Raw genomic sequence first — 18,525 nt, 5'->3', positions numbered from 1 at the left:
CAGTGCAGGATACAGTGTGGGCTGGAGAGACAGTGCAGGTCAGATACAGTGTGGGTCGGATATAGTGCGGGTCGGATACAGTGTGGGTTAGATACAGCATGGGTAGGATATATCGCGAGTCAGATACAGCGCGAGTCGCATACAGTGTGGATCGGATACAGTGCGGGTCGCATACAGCGTGGGCCAGATACAGTGTGGGTTTTATATAGCATGGGTTGGATACAGCACAGATCGGACACAGGACCTCATTCAGAGCTGCTCGCAAAAAGCGAGCGCTCACTCTGAATGAGGGCGGACGCTTTTTTGTTATAAGTCGGCCTTCTGGCCGCTTGCTAAGCTGTGGGTGACCACCCAGAGCTTTTGCAAGTGGCCAGGTGATGTTCGCGATGGTCACGACCATCGCGACCATCGGGCTTGCGATGGGACCCTTGTGGTAGGGTGTCGTCTTCCTCAATCCCCAGTGAGCTTCCAGCTCTAATAGACCAGGATTCAGTACAAGAATGCTGGCGGTGTCGGCAGTGCAGGAGTGCTGGCAATGTTCTCATTCCAGGCTGCCAGCAGTGTCGGCAGTGCAGGAGTGAGAACAGTGTTCTGAGTGCGTACGTGCCAACGGTGTCTGCACTGTGTGGGTGCCGATGGTGTTGGCACTGTGAGGGGTGCCGGCAGTATCAGCTCTGTGGGTGGTGGTGTCAGTACTACGGTGGCGGTGTCTTCGGTGCAGTGGGAGCTGCCATCTTGCATACGTTTTCCCCATTGAAGTCTATGGGGAAGCGCTGATTGGCTGAGAGCCATGACAAACGACTCTCTCAGCCAATTAATGATCAGTCCATTGATCTCAATAGGATATTTGAAATTGGCTCCCAAGCCAAATCCGAGATCTCAAGGTTTTGACTTGGATAGGCATCCAAGGCATACAGGGAGATCCAAGTTGCAGCTCAGATCACCTGAGATTCCGGATGTTTGGGTGTGTTCAGATTCCAAGGCATCCGATTGTTGCTCAGTGCGCATGCGTCTAATTTGCAGTGCGCTTGCGCAAGCCAGTCTCAGCGATGGGGAATCATGCGCTGGTAGTACACAGACTGCCTGCTACTAGACCACTTCTTAAAAAACCTAATTTAGACCCCGACTGTATGACCAACTATAGACCAGTATCAAGCCTTCCTTTTCTAGGAAAGATCATTGAGAAAGTGGTGGCAATGCAACTGGAAACCCACCTGTCTACCCATGATATTTATGATCCATTCCAGTCAGGATTCAGGAGAAGACATAGCACTGAAACAGCCCTGGTATATGTGCTTAATGATCTTCTGATGGCAAGAGACAGAGGTGATTGTTCAATCTTAATCCTTCTGGATCTCTCAGCAGCATTTGATACTGTGGACCATGGGATTCTAATTTAGTGATTGAAAAATTTCTGTGTACTGGTTTGCACAGTCCTTAGATGGTTCAAATCATTTCTCACTGGCAGGTCACAGAGAGTTTCTTCTGGAGTAAACTCTTCATCACCAGTGTCACTTCCATGCGGTGTCCCACAGGGTTCTATACTATCTCCCATGCTCTTTGCAGTATACATGCTGCCACTGGGTGAAATAATCAGACGTCATGGCCTGGTTTACTACTGCTATGCAGATGATACACAACTGTACCTGTTCTTTGCTCCAGGTACAAATGACCCAACAACAACCCTAAATGGCTGCATAGCTGAGCTTCAGGAGTGGTTGAGTGCCAGTTGGCTGCGACTGAACCCTGATAAAACAGAGGTTCTTATGATAGGTCACAGGACAGGGCTACAGCATAGCCAACCAACAGGATTTACGCTTGGGGGTTCAGAATTACAAAACACTAAACATGTGCAGAATCTTGGTGTTGTCCTGGATAGTGGCTTGACACTTAAACATCAGGTATCAGCCACAATCAAATCCTCATTCTTTCATCTGAGGAACATAGCCAGAATCAAGCACTTAATTCCCTCAGAAGATCTGCCTAAAGTCATACATGCATTTATATCATCACGCCTAGACTACTGCAACGCCCTCTACCTCGGTCTCCCAGCAAAAGAATGACACCACTTGCAGATGGTACAAAACGCAGCTGCCAGGCTATTAACCAACCAGCCCCGATCCAACCACATAACACCCATTTTCTACTCCCTTCACTGGCTGCCTGTCAGATGGCGAATTGCTTTCAAGATTGGATTAATAACTTACAAAGCCCTTCATGACCATGGCCCTGGGTACCTGAAGCAGCTTCTGATTCCCTACTGTCCCACTCGATTACTGCGATCCATTGACGAAGGACTAGTAACAGTACCTAGAATCTCACGGAATTCGTCTGGGGGTTGAGCTTTCAGTTTTGTGGCTCCAACCTCACTTCCCCGCACAGTTCGAGAGGCCTCCACTCTAGAATCCTTCAAAAATAGACTCAAGACTCACCTATTCACCCAAGCATTTCACTAATGTCCCTTGTTTAAGCTTGTTTTGTATTTTGTACTGTAAATGTAAAGCACTTTGAGGACCTCATTCAGAGTCGGTCGAAGCGGCCACACAGTCGTATGGGAAAAGGGGCCGGATATTCAAATGATTCCCTCGCAAGTTGCGTCCCTAAGTTCGGATCGGTAGTTGGCCGACCAAGGGGAGGAATCGGTCGGAAGACAAAAAAATACGCCCCCTTCTCGTACGCATTGCACATCATCTCCTGGCATATAAGGATTAATGGAGACCATCGGGAACCATCGGAACTGGTCGTAGAGCTTAAGGTTGACCATACCCTCTCTTAAGCTCTACGATCATGTCAGTGTAAAAACCTCCCATGTCACATGTGCCATGACGCTACTTGGTTAATTATGCACTCCCATAATCCATATGCACTCCCATAAAATACCGTTCGCATAATGAGGCACGCCTGCGTTCGGATCTCCACATCCCCGTTTTCAAGCACCTTCCCCTGTTACCACCCACAAATGCCTCCATCTGTCACTCAAACTACCGACCTGGCTGTGTTCAAGGAGAGAGAAATTTCTGATCGTAGCGGCTAGTTTGCGCACACGCATTGCGAACTTTACGCATGCGCAGTATAGCGAACATCGGTGGCGTACGACTGTGGGGGAACACAATGGAATTGCTCACTAGGCTGGCATTCACGAAAAGGAATTTATTCCACAGTGGACCTACAAGAGTCAAGTTTTGACATAACATGTTTTTTTCTACATTATTTATTGCCAGTAGTAGATTGCTAGGGGTCTACATTCTGTATACCAGTTTTACTAATTAAAAAAATTATAACAATTTACAAGATTTTTACAGTGTCCCCAGTGTCAAGCCTACCTTTCAAATGAATAAGGAAATATAGTCTCAACTATTACGCACACAGCTCACCATGAGGCTTAACCTGCTCATAGTATAACTACAATCCATACTCTTCTTAATTCTACATAGGAGTGCTTGTACATTTATAGTAAATCTTGCTTAATACCTGCAACTTGTCGTTAGCTAAAATTAGCTGCATTTCCCCCCGAGGGTCTGATTTATTAACATTTTAAAGTATATTGGATCCAGGTTTACCTCAATCTCGTCCAATCAGAGGTGGAAGAAAAGAATAACAAAGAGAGCAAATGTCTTTATGATACAGACTTAAATACACAGGATGGAGTTGATCTGAGATCTGACAGGCTGGCATAAGGTTACTACTTCAGGAAATCACTCACATTAAATGGAATAAAAAATCTGTCACAATCCATGTAATAACATGAACTTACATTATACTTGCCGGGACCATGAGCAACTTATCTTATTGGCTATCCAAAACATGTGAGAGCCGGATAGTTAATAAGATAAATCCAAACTAATCTGAACTTGCGCTAATGTGGTGAAAAGAACTGAGTAAAGCCGAACCCGCACATATATCTAGTCAAAATATGGATTTTGCTTTGGTAAATAATATACCTAAAAGAAGTGAAAACTACATTATTGTAGCAGGTATTTTGTCCTAATCTTTATTGGAAGCTGACAGGTTCATACTTCCCAATAATCTATGGCAAAATCATTGCAATATACTGTATATCACACTGACGAATCACCCTTATCATGTCCTATTACAGGATCTAACAGTAAAATAACTGTAGTGACAGATGTTATCTACCTCTGCCCTATTTGATGTGACCATGTGCCCAAATATGATAAATATGATAAAATAGAAATAATAAACTCAATAAATTGTGACAATCCCATAAAATGTGAAACAATTGTGTGGTACACTACATTTGTTACATTGCTTAGGCTAATCTTTGCTTTCTTGTAATGTTTTAAATCAGTGTTACCTAACTCAGGTCCTCAGGGACCCCTAACAGTGCATTTTAAAATATCCATATAGGTGGAGCTAATTATTTCACTTGTGATACTAAGGAGATGTGTAAAATGTTTGCCGTACACCAGGACTGGAGTTGGGAAACACTATTTTACCAAGGAAAATAGGGGCAGTGCACAGTAGCCCAAAGCTTCATACAGGCGAATTATTAGCTTGCAGTATATTAGTTAATACAAAATGCTCTCTACAGAATTCATTAAAATTTTGAGACATGTCCCCAGAAAATCTGAAAATAAATTATATATTTATCACTCTTTCAGTTTCTTTGGTCTTTAAAAACAATATTTATTTTTTCCATTAGGATGTATTTCCTTAAGTGCTTTAAACTGTGGAGAAATTATGAACTTTTACATATCCATGTCTAGTTATAATACTAAATAAGTACAGGTCTATTAATATTCAATGTTTGATGTCACTAGATTTAAATGTTGATTGACAATAATTTAATTCTCTGTGCCAATCATTAGACTGGTCTCTATTGTCCTTCTACCTTATGGTTTATGTATTCTCTCCTGCTATGTTGTATTTGCATTTTGTCTGTAGAAACCTTTTGGGCTTGGATAGAGTCAGATGCTTCTGTGGACAGGATGGTGCATAGGGGACATATCAATTTGAATGGCTTTTAACAGCATTCTCATTGCTATTGTACAGTAACTGTGTTTCTGAGCTGTGCGGTTATGTTTCCGATTCCCGGGAAGTTCTCTTTGCACCAGGGCGTGCCTTGAATCACATCAAAAGGCCCAAGTCCTACAAAAGAAAAAAGAAACTCGAGTAGACTTGATCTTACAAAGACAGGCAGAGAGAGAAGAGAAAAGCCTGGACAGCGTTGAATACTAAATGAGTCCAGTCAACCCCAGGAGTTCTTTACCACTTACATTTATCTTATTGTGAGAGGGTGAAGCTACATCCTATCTTGACACAAACTGGTCTCTGCCTGTGACATTGACACTATGTATATACAGATACAAGCTCACTCAAATGCACACACACCGGCTTCACTCATATTAAATGGGAAATATACTCAAATATAAGTTATTTATAGTTCATTATATATGCTCTATAGCTTCACCTATGAATGAGTGAATTGAATTATTAATAAACATTTATTAACATTATTAACTATAACATTTGCAGTGTTTCTATGATCCATATTCATGTTCACAAAACATGTTTCAAGCTATGCTATTATAAATGGCACATTCAATTAAACTGAGAAACAATTATAGTAGTTAGATCATAATATACAACAGTTTTATACACCATGATGTAAAAAAAAAGTTAAAAAATTGCATTGGCCATCTAAAACATTTACATACTGCAAATATCATTCTGCATACAATTCTAGTTTTCCAATAGTACAGTAATCTTGATGCCACCAATTGGCTTCTATATTTACTGTACTATTTGACCATTTTGGGGGGCTTGGGTGATACCCTAAGGATAGCTTCATGCTAGGCAGCCTTAAGGTGCACTGTGGGGGTATAAATATATTGTTTATATATAATTCTAGATTTCAAATTTGACATTTTCCAATTTTTGGTTGTACAAATTGGGCATGTGTTAGCTATATTTGTCTTACACAAGGTACTTGTTCTGTTTCGCTCATTTAGAACAGTTGAAGAGTGATATAATTTAACAAGGTTGGGTGGTGCTACGGAAGGTGCTAGTGGCTACCAAACTCATTGGAGTGCACTTACCTGCTCAAAGGAATCATGCTTTATTCAAATACCTAAAGAGCCAATGCAGAGCTGTAAGCAAATCTGCGTACATTACTCAACATAAACACAGTTCATACAAAAAAAAGAAAGAATAAAGTGTGCTTGAAAACATAGCATATTTTCAAACATGCAGCGCTGTACACATCTCGAGATGCTTAAGCCCCTGTATGAGCAGCAAATGATCCTGTTTACTACTAATCATCATCAGTGTGTATTTGCATTTGCCCTATACAAAGTGCAAAAGATACGCCTCCAAACAGGTATTTCTATACGCTTAAATGCTAGTCAGCATTTGCGTGAACACTCCCTTACTGAACCTTGCCTATTTGAGAATTCCTCCACCCTTATGTAATGGATCTCCACTGGTAAGGTAATTATACTCATTGCAATCATAATGCGGTAAACTCTGCCTTCTTGGATTTGCATGCACTCATTTTCTCAGCATCCACAAAGCAAATTTACACAAGATATACAACACAAACTGGTGCAAGCCAAATTCTTCATCAGCCCATATATGTTTTACATTGCTGTAAAATAAAAAGATCATGTTTAAGAGATGCTTTGTTCAAATATTGCTACATTGTAAAGTCAGCATATGATCTACTATTTATTTAATCATTTATTGTTTGTAGGTGTTGCACCAGTAAAGTGTAAGGGTGGAATTCAAAAAGCTGTGGTACTTTACTGCTGGCTAACTGAACCCCCGGGCTAATTCAATTAGCCCCAAAGTCGGAACTTATTGAGGGCCAGGGCTTAATCGTAAGAGGCATGGCCAAACCCCCCTTATAAAAAATGAAAAAAACAGCTCTGCTCGCTAAGGAGGGGGGCACTATGAGACCCTCAGTCATGGGCAAATCCAGGGGGGTGTCCACCACCACCAAGAGTAGCAGTAGCAGTGTCCCTGGTCCTACTGCAACCTAGCACACAGCAGCGTGTGCTGGGCTGCTGACAGGAAGCTGGCACTTATCTGGCATTTTTTTCACCTGTCTGAGGCAGGCAAACAAAAATGCCTGATAACCAGCCCAGTTATCGCAGCCGAGGCTGCAAAAACACTTAGGTCCAGGTGTTAACATGGATCTTATGTGTTTTTGCCACCCGAAAAATATTTTTTGGGGGTGCAATGGGAAGCGATTGATTTGGGCATTAACATTTTTTAAAAAACATCCATGTTTCGCACCCAAAAAATATTGTGTCTAATTGAATTACCCCCTAAGTGTGATCATTCACATTACTTTGTCTAAAGAAGAAAATACATATTAATATGTTTAAAAAGCATAAATGACTCATAAAGAACAAATACAAATATATCAAATAGCTACTAGGAACATTTATAAAAAGTTGCTATACTTTAACATACATTAAACTGGTCATCATGTATTTAGATTCACTTTGCAGATGAGTGCAAGCTTCTGTCCTCTGTTATCAGTTATTTTTTGCAATAGGTAACTAAGCGATACTCACTGCAGTGTCCTTCAATAGACTTACCCTGAGCCTCAAATGATTATCACTAAAGCTGGTTGTAACAAATGAAAGAAACACTTGTCTTCTAATTCAAAGAGAAGATCACACTGGAATCTTTGTATTTGCACTGATAAATATGGTTATAGTTTTGCTCCTTTTACACTTATTTAGTTACTTCCAGGTACACATATCACTGTAGTGTATTGTTTTCTGTATCTCAATCTCTTCTGCTACATCTCCTGTACAACCACTCATTATTTCTTCTTCCCCTTCTTACGTGTTGCCCTGTGTGGTCTGGCTTCATCTCACCTCCCTAACTTTCTACCACTACAAGTGTTATGACATACATCTTATGTTAGCTATTTCTCCTGATCAGCTGGTTAATTATGTTGTTATTGATTCTGAAATTTTGAAAATAGAAATGACACTGGATGTATTCATTTAGCAGTCTGTCATCTATAAATGCAAAACATGAAACATCAAAACTCCTGTATTAAAATTTTATTATAGGGCCTATTTTTCACTTAATATCTGTGGGTTTTTCCCTGAAAACACCCGTTAAACAAGCAGTAGATAATTTCTTATTGCTGTGAATAGCAGTAATAAGAAATTATTATTATTGGGTCAAAAATCCTATAATTAATAAATGGGTCCCTATATCTAGTACCCCTTTTACAGTACACCAGAGCTAAAACCCAGGTTATTGCAGGGTTAACCCCAGGTAGCTCCTTTGTGTAAAAGGGGAAAGGGTTGGATTCCCAGGTTGAGTGATCCGGCAATCCAACCCATGTAACTTGCAGGGTTTAATACTGGAATAAGATGTAAAACCCTGCAGTGTAAATAGCACGATCCAGGTCACGGTGACCTAGATCATGCCGCGTGCCTGCTGATTGGCCGGCTTCAGTGGCGCTTGGAGATGACGTAATCTCCAAGCTTCCACTTGAACGCCGGAAAAGCCGGGTCACTGCAGATCTGGCTCTGGTGTGAACGGCACCGACTCGGGAATATCCTGGGTCGGTGCCGGGATATTTCGGGTCTGCTCCGGACTGAAACCCTGTTCCAACCTCCGGGTCAGACCTGGAATTTCGGTATAAAAGCAGTATAGGATGGCCTCGAATGGATATTGTAAAGTTATTGATGTTGAGCCATTTCAGACTTTGCTGAATAGTAACTGACATGATGAACTTGATTATAGAACAAACTAAGCCCTGGACCATTTAAGATACTAAGGGGTAAACTTACTAAAGTGAGAGTTTGTAGAAGTGAGTTTTAGAAGAGATGTTGCCCATAGCAACCAATCAGATTCTACTTAACATTTAACTAGCACCTTGTAGAAGATAATAGCTACAATCTGATTGGTTGCTATGGGCAACATCTCTTCGAAAGCACTTCTAAAAACTCTCACTTTAGTAAATGTACCCTTAAGTTTAAAGGTAAAGTCTATTACTTAATGTTATTCTGTTATTAGCCATATCACCTTCATGATATGGATCCCTCTTTGCATTCTGCGAACTTACACCATATTTCAGAATTAGAGTTTGTTGAATATGAGACAGCCACATCGAGCCTCTGATTATGCATGGGCTTGTTACTTAAAACAAGAGGAAACTAGTGTTTCTACATGTATAATGAACCCATTGAGCTTAATGAATAGTTCCCTAAAGGGCCTATTTATCAAATAATATTAGCAGTATATCCCCCGAAAACCACCTGTTTTACGGGAGTACCCGCAAATATTAAGCATCACTCCAAAATACCATGGGGGGAATGCAGCAAATATCTCCTTATCTGCCATGACCCCTCCATTACTGACAGCAGCCACAGAAGCATGGCCCCGGCAGCTAATGCCATCTTAAGGTGGCATTAGCCTGTTGTAGCCTATGGGCTACACTCTGCAGAGTTTTTAAGCAGAGGGATTCATAGGATCCCTCCCCTCTGCTGCCCACTCGCTCATGCACCGACGGACATTGGTGCATGTGCAGCTGACTGAAACAGAAATTAAAAGTCATTGTGGATGTGATCATATTACTTCTACTGATCGCTGTCGGAGCCCTTGTCCTAGCAATCAGTGATAATACATTCAGACAAATAAGGATTCCTTATCACTGCAAAATGAGGCAATAAAGAATCCTTATTACTGGGGGGATGGCATAGACCAATAAATGTGCCTCGAGGTATGATAACCAGATATTCAAGTTAGCAGTATTTTCACTGAAGACAGAAAGGTTCAATTTCCAAGGAGAATCCAGTGGTCCAAAAGTGACTGTAGCTAGAATGTGGGGGATTTTCTTCCTAATCATAAGCATTTCTCTCACATTCCAATATGTGAATTCATGGTCCAGACAACAGCAAAGTGTGTGTAGATTAGTGAAAAAAAGACATAGGGGCGATTCAATTAAGCATGCTATTATTAGTGCCGGGATGGAGTTCCCGAAGCGATTCTATTCAGCACACTGTTAAGTATGACTAAAGCCACTTAAATCGGAGAATGCTGATTAGAGCGACTTAGGGGCTCATTTATTAAGGATCGCATTTTGCAATGCGATCAGGGCATGCAGTATCGCCCATGATCGCATTGCAAAATGCGATCATACCGGCCGAATGTATGACCCGGCACATGCACGGAGACGGGCTCCGAAAAGAGCCCGTCCCTGCGATGTGGCTGGAGCGCATTCTGGGCTGCTGCGCATGCGCAGTCCCGCGGACTGCACATGAGCGGCGCCCATTGCCGGCGGAGGGATCTGGAAGATCCCTCCACCGGCTCAAATGCGGTAAGTGCCCATAGGACACAGCGGCTAACGCTATCTGCAGATGGCGTTAGCTGCTGGGGTCAATATCGGGAATGCGAAGCATTCCCGATATTGATACATTTGGCAGCATCGCATCCCCCATAGAAACCTATGGGGGAGGCGGCTGCCAGCGGCAATGGAGGGATCGCAGCAGGTATCGGAGATACCTGCTGCGGTCCTTCCTTCATACATTCGGGGGATACTAAGTATTTGAGGTAAACCCCCGAAAACAGGTGTTTTCGGGGAATTTACCTCAAATGATCTTTGATAAATGGGCCCCTAAAGCTGGGTGTTTAGTTGCGCTAATCGACAATCTCCCACTAAAGTGCCCGGCGCAAGAGAGAGACAGACACACAGACAAACAAATAGATGTGCTTTTACACCTAGCCTCAAAACGCCATACAGCGCGAGACCCCCGGCATGACTGAGCCACTCTAAGAACTGTAGCGTAGCATAATTTTTTTTTAAATGTATAAAAAATTGCATCTCATTTGCATCGTAGATGCAGCAAACAATTAAATTAATCAGTGCAATCTAGCAAACTAGTTTTGTCGCTTCCAGTTGTGTTATTTGTGCTAAGAAGACACATTTTGAGCGTATAAGACGCTTGGCACAGCAGAGTCACGTATAAGATGCTCGGCACAGCAGAGTCATGCAGGACCTGATGCATCGAAATGAGCTGTTTGGTGTGACTGAATGTAGATAGATAGATAGATAGATAGATAGATAGATAGATAGATAGATAGATAGATAGAACTGTATATGTACAGGTATGTACAGTGTATTTAAACTGACAGACACGTGGGTGTCAGTGAATTCAGTGATGCATAGAACAAAGTGTGCCTTCAATCTGCTCACCTTGCACTGCTCTGCTCCATCCTATCAGTCATCACCAGCACTACAGAGAGGCAGCAGCTGCGGTAATGATGTCTGATTACTGGTTGCAGTGTCAGATGATGCTTTGGATGAAGGCTGGGAGATGCTTTGTAAACACATAGCTCACTGTGTGCCCACACAACTGGTGGTTTCCAGAATTGTTTGACATTGAAGTGGACCATTGTGTGTCATTTATTTTAAACTTTGTCTGTCACTAGTGTATTGTGTTAATATACAGTATTTTCACAAAAAGTTAAAATCCTTAAGAGATGTCTACATGTATATTCAGTAAGTAAAAAATGAAACTCTCGTTAAGAAATAAATAAATAGAAACCTCTAAACTTGTAAATCAGTCTAGGCAACCTATGGTATCTGCTGTGGAACTACAGGTCACAGAATATCTGACAGTGTTTATTACAGTTACAACGATTGTGGATTTGTTAATTTGTAGCAGAGCTGGTAAAATAACGTAACAAATGAGCATACATGTGTCTAATAAAACACTAGCGATAAAACTAGGCTGTGTACACATAACTAGTAAGAATTTAAGGAACAGAAGCATAATATTATCTAAAACAAATTTCCAACATAACTTTTAAATTATGGTATGTGGAGAAGATATAATAAATTATCACTTGTCTAGAAATAATCTAAAATCAGTGTTACTCGTCATATTCCATATGTCAAATTAAAAAAAACACGCATATATTTAGCTACTTTAGCTTTCCGAACGGAATTGATCCATGAGAATTTATTTTACTTGCGTTGATTTCTAGCATATGAGTAAATAAGTTTATAGGAATTTAATAATTATATACCTATATATCTTATTAGCTACACAGTTTACAAATACCTGGACAATACCATATAAACTACAATACCTAAAAACATAATATGCGTCTTGCTGACATTGTCACTACTATCATTATTATAACAGCTCATTTGAATAAACCATTATTTCTAAAAGTATTTATGTTTTCTTTCAATGGAAGACCTATACAAATACAAAGATTTAGAGTTTCCAGTTGTAGAATAAATCTAGTGTATTGTCTTTAAGAGATAGATATTAAAAAAACGAAAGTCTTGGATTTTGGATAACATGTAGAAACGTTTCGGCCAAACAAACTCATCTGCAGACATATATTGCAGTTTTTGCAGTTTTTTATTTAGATATACTGCACACCTGTACACTTTTGTAAATACCGAAAACATTTGTTTTTAAAGTTGTTGTCCTGAGGAAGGGGTTTTGATCCCCGAAACGTTGACTGCAATAAACACCACTTTGGGGGTACACGAAGTACAAGCCTCTGGGTGCCGCCTCGCTTCTTGGATGATAGATAGATAGATAGATAGATAGATAGATAGATAGATAGATAGATAGATAGATAGATAGATAGATATTATATATATATATATATATATATCCTAATTTGGGACACTGTGTAATGTTCATACAATGACACGCTTGGTAATTAGCTTGTATTGACTGAATGAGAAGTGATTCGAAGTCTAAAATGGTGTAAGCAACAATGATCAACGAAAACCACTTTTATCTTAATACATATTTGAGATTTCTTTAACCACTTTTATTACCAGAGTTTGTCACACCTGTTTTTTGTTTGGTTTTTTGCTGTATGTTTTTGTTGTGTTTTGTTTTTGTCATTTATTACCAAGCTCGTTATTGTTCTATAAGTATTTATTTCAGCAATTTATTTGATATAATATTTCCGTGCACAGAGTCTGATAAATCCACACAGCAAATGTCTGGCTTTCCCCCTTGCTGCAAACATGTATCTAGGCAGAAACAAAGCGTGCAGTGTGAACAGAAGTACCTTTCATGCACTGGGAAAAACGAATGGAAATTCGATTACAGGTGAAATGGCCAAACAAGGGAGGTTGAAGAACACAAATGAAAGATTTAACAACATAACTATTATGGAAGGGGAAAGATCAAACTTTCAACTCAAAATGTTAATCAGGGCTATCAATGGTAGATTACAGAGATTACTTTCTTTGGGGTTCTGTAGGGACTTCCTTGGGAATCCAACAGTAACAAAGAGGAATTGTGAGAGCAACAGACCTAACGCTGCTTAACCTGCTTGTGTGCACTTGTTACAAGTCTGTGTTAGAAATGTATCTTTTTAATGTATCAGGGGTAGCTATTATCTTGCATCTCATTCTGGTCTTGTTTGCTTGGGCTGAATAGATCAGTAACGTTTGCAAATTGCAACTAAAGTCCCCAATGTAGCCGCTAAATCGGTGCCTATTCCCCTTTACCTCGTGGAGAAATAGTTTCCGAGCACAGTCATTATTCAAGGAATATGTTATATCTTCATATTATTAGTCCATGCACATGAAAGATACCATTGATACAAATGAATAACTGCATGTACTAGAAGACTGTGATCTTGGCGAATAAGCTCTGTTTATTTTATTAGTGAGCAAATAATTTTATTAACAACAAAAACAAAACGAACAGAGCATTCAGGGACGAAGAGAGTGGAGCATCTTGTAGGACACGAATGAAAGCTTCTGCCATGGTGACTCTAGAGTGACAAAATAATATCTTACAGCGCTGACACTATACCCCTCTTTTTTTCTCAAAAGACTTTTGGCCTTGAAGAGAGAGAAAGTGGACGGACATAAAGTACCACTACCAACCAATCAGCTCCTGTCATTGTACAAGCTGTGTTTGAAAAATGACAATTAGGAGCTGATTGGTTGGTACTTTATCTCCGTCCACTTTATCTCTTCCCAATCGGCACCAAGACGAATGTGATTTGAAATCCGATTGGTTGCTCTGGTCTAAAGCAGCTTTCTAACACACTTACCTGCTCCAGATTTTATAATAGTCACCAATAGATTAGTCACACCACAAAAGACATTCCTAACTCACGTGATATGCAGCCTACGTGTTATGCTATACATATTGTCATATGTTATGTAATAGTGTCACCGCTCAAGTTTGTAGTTTATTGATTCATTAATGTGTTTCATAAGTTTCACTGCAGAAAATACCTTTTCATAGAACATGTTCTTTGTCTTTGTAAAACTTTGTATAACTGACCCTAATTATAAATGAAGAGTGTCACCATATTAACGATACAGACTTATACTTGGTAAACAAGTAATGTGAAATTATAGCAAAGGAAAAGTATACTCTGTGCTTCTTGCCACGTTCAATCATGGCTATTATGGTTGTCACACATGGCTACGATAATCACTGAATACTATTCCGTTGGTTCAGTAAACAAGGCATCAGCTACTAGAGAGAAGTTGCTTTTCTTCAGGAGCAACGAAGCAATGAGAGGAGCTGGGCTAGTAGCAGGAGCTGCTTGCTACAGGTTTGCTATCTGGGAACCAACAATAACCCTGTAGAGTGCTGGGGCCAGAGGAGAGGCCCATGACTCCGGCCCCCTGCCTGTATGGAAGACACACACTGCTGGAGCCTGGCTAGCTGGCTGCAGAGAGGATGAGCTGGTGCTGAGGGGGCTTCTTCCCTCACTGCTTCTCATTCAATAGGACGTGACCCTGACTGTCCTAACTGTAGAGACAATGGTTGCATGAGCTGTCCTGTGCACAGAGGGGATCTGCCCTGTCCTGCTCTGCTGCTCCACTGATGGCCACTGAGCATCTACCCTGCTACTCCTGTGCACAGGACATTACACACATGGCACAGCGTGAGCACTACCTGTCAGATAAGACATGTAAGGTACTAGAGATGTCTATAGTTTTATTCTTTGGATAGATTGGGAGACAGAGAACTGTGAGTTGGGCACATTGTTCTGAGTTGATAGGTCGGGCAGTCCCATTTGTGAAAGTATTTTTGTGTCCAACACTCACGTCAGAAACAGCTAACACCACACTCATTGCAAATACTGACTGTACATGTACTAAGCTGAGTAATAACTTATGTAACCAATCCTGACTGCATGTTTCCCAAACTCGGTCCTTAGGACTACCGACAGGTCAGGTTTTCCCGGTCACCTGGCTGGTGCTCAAGTGTGCTTGTTGCTAACTGACACATTATAAAGATCTGCAGCTGAGCTGGAAACACGAGCTATTAAAGGTCCTGAGGACCAAATGTTTGAGAAACACTGTCCTAGAGCGTGGTTACGTAACAAAACACTGCTTAGTTTTAGTACATATACCTGCAGGTCTCGCACTCCCATACACATTGCTCAGTGCATTTGAAACATATGGACATATATTATGCTACACCACGGCTACATACTGACAGGTGTGTGAATGTTATGTGTGGTTGCATTGAGGCCAGGTTACAGGTCGCTGCACGTCAGAAGGTGTGTGCTCTGCAGTTGCTGAACCTTATGCACAGTAGTAGCTTGCTGTTTGAGTTGTGTTATAGTTTATAACACCCAGAACGGGATGACAGGAGGAGACGCAGCCGCAATGTTATAGGGAAGACGTTTCATTACCGTGCATAGGCCAGGTGTGGGGGTGGGGCAGGTATATCAGGTGTGTGATACACGTATATCCCACACGCCTCTATTGCCCCCTGCGTCCCCGGGGGCAGAACCTGAGTGTAGGGGCACCCTGCCACTAATAATGGTGTTGGGCTTCGTGCAGCTGCTGCCTGCTGGAGGTGCGCTCACACACGTGTGCTGCAGGACTTCAGGTTACACGCGGGGCGCAGCCTTTCTGCACACTGCTCAGTCCAGCTCGGCAGGCTCCGTACTCAGGACACCTCTCAGTAATGGGTGTGACATGAAAGCAGCTTCAGGAGTTACGTAGTCATTGCTACCGAATGTGCACAGCAGCTCCCATACACATACATATGGCATACAACGTGTGTGAATAATAGTATATTGTACAGAATAATAGATCACATAATAAAAGTTTAGACAAGAGCATGCAACACGCAAATAAATACACAATATATGGGTGTGATACATACACAAGTCGTTGTCTATAAATGTATGTACGTCCGCATCTGTGCAGTATAATGCAGAGAGAGAGAGAGAGAGAGAGAGAGAGAGAGAGAGAGAGAGAGAGAGAGAGAGAGAGAGAGAGAGAAGAGACATGATATATGGAAATATAGGCACTCATATACAAACACATATATCACACCCTCTGAACCCCCCCTCCCCCCCATCACACACACACACACACACACACACACACATACACAGTGACACACATTCACTCTCCTCATTGGCTGACAGCACCCTCATTGGCCGCAGTGACACGCGACAGGCGCGGGGCCGGGGCCTGGGACCGATGGGGGGGTGGGTGCAGGGGGGCGGCACGCGGGAGGAGGGGTGGAGGGCAGATCGGCGCGTGCCGCTTTTAAAGGGGCGCCTCACCCACAGCAACCGGAGAAGAGCAGTGTGCACGCGACCCGTGTGTGTGTCCGGAGAGCCTGCGCCCGCTGCACCGCCTGCCAGTGCTGCCATGTCCCGCCTGCTGTCTGCTGCCGACTGGTGCGAGGGGCTGCCCCCTGAGCCCTACCTGCTGGACGCCTCCGATCCCCGAGCCTGGCTGACCGCCTCCTCCCTGCAGGCTCCCCCGGAGTATGTGCTGCAGCAGAGCGGCCGGGCGCACAAGATGCGGGAGCTCTGCAAGCTGAAGGGGCTGAGGGTACAAGAGGAAGAGGAGGAGGAGGACGATGAGGATAGCGAGGAGCTGTGCAGCCAGAGGGCCCCCTCCGGTAAGAGCGGCGGCGGGGTGCAGAAGCAACGGAGGCTGGCCGCTAATGCCCGGGAGAGGCGGAGGATGCATGGGCTAAATCACGCCTTCGACGAGCTCCGGAACGTCATCCCCTCCTTCAACAACGACAAGAAGCTGTCCAAGTATGAGACTCTGCAGATGGCGCAGATATACATCAATGCCCTCTCCGACCTCCTGCAGCCTCCCCCCGAACACCCACAGCCCTGCCCGGCATACCCAATGCACCCCGGGGTGGATAATAGGAGGTTCCCTGGAGACTACTCCTTGCCACTAGACCCGCTCACCTACTCCTACCCGGACGGTGGCTCACAGAAGGCGACCTCCACATCTTCATCCCCGGGGGCCAGGGAGTCATCAGGGGACGAGAGTAAAACTTCCCCGAGATCGCACAGAAGTGACGGAGAGTTCTCCCCACACTCCCATTACAGCGACTCGGACGAGGCCAGCTAAAGACTGAGCATGGACTGTGCCACCCCCCGGGAACTCTGCCCTGGCACCCAGCAGCTGGTACATACACTATCACACTCCACTACACTGCTAAAGTGTCAAGAAGACGCCAAGAAAACACCTCTTCTGCCCACTGTCTGCCTAGTGTCTGTCTAGTGTCAAGTGTACAACCCAGATATGTCTCCCTGTATAATAGCAGCGAACCTGCAGCTTTTACAGTGCCAGGCTTGCCTGAACAGTCAAAATCACTTGTAGTGAATGGGTTAACGTTTAAACATTTTTATTCTCGGTAAAATGTATTCTTTTTTTCCTACCCCATAGATCTACCAACTGCCATATTACGTCTTCCTTATCTGTGACTGTGTACATTGGTTAGTCAACAGTCAGTAATTGCCATTGGTACCTCTGTATGTCAAATATCACTACATGAGCAGTATGTCTTCCAAAATGCAACTTTCCTAGTACTGGAAATAATGTCTGTAAATATATGTACGTAACTGCCTTACGGTGTAAATAATGGAGAAATGCTAGTTTTTGTACTATTATATATATATATATCCCCGAATTTATATAGCTTCTTGCGAAACTGCACTTTAACTGCCAACGGTGGCAAAGAAAACAACAAACAAAATGTGGATTATGCATTTAATAAAACCATAATATACATAATGCCAATTTGTAAAACATTTTTGTTTATTCACTTGTTTCATTCTTGTCATACCTTGGATGAGGGAACTAATTTGGTTGTGTCAAAGTTTTCGTTATTGATTTATTTTGCTTGTGAAGATAGATCACTATTTATTGTTCTGTTTGCTATATGTTTTTTTTGTATTTTTTACTTTTTCTATGAAAAACAAAAACGAACGACCGTTCTGTGTTGCTTTAGTACAGTTCACTGCCATCGTTTATTTACCGTTTCTGGAAACAAATAAAAACAAACAAAAAAAGTATAATATTGACCGACTTGTGTTGTTTTACTCTTCTTATACATCATTAACACTAAACAGTGTTTGTTTTGTTGATATATTGCGGGGGCATAAACACTTCGTTTAGGTAAATTACGGTTAACCCAGAAGTACAAACAACTAATATGTATGCGTGTGATTTAATATATATATATATATATATATATATATATATATATATATATATATATATATATATAGTTCATATTGACACTCAGT

At 42.1% G+C, this 18,525-nt stretch overlaps 1 protein-coding gene across 1 annotated transcript; it reads left to right on the top strand.

Annotated features, from left to right (window-relative positions):
- Positions 1 to 16,560: 16,560 nt before the first annotated feature.
- ATOH1 (atonal bHLH transcription factor 1) lies at positions 16,561 to 18,236 on the top strand. The gene has a single exon (XM_088464467.1). It carries the CDS (start codon positions 16,619 to 16,621, stop codon positions 17,342 to 17,344), a length of 726 nt encoding a protein of 241 aa, XP_088320593.1. The 5' UTR covers positions 16,561 to 16,618; the 3' UTR covers positions 17,345 to 18,236.
- Positions 18,237 to 18,525: the final 289 nt, after the last annotated feature.

Source organism: Taudactylus pleione, unplaced genomic scaffold (assembly GCF_031769625.1).
Source record: "Taudactylus pleione unplaced genomic scaffold, aTauple2 ptg000055l, whole genome shotgun sequence".
Taxonomy (NCBI): Eukaryota; Metazoa; Chordata; class Amphibia; order Anura; family Myobatrachidae; genus Taudactylus; species Taudactylus pleione.
This window is presented reverse-complemented; position numbering and strand designations above follow the sequence as displayed.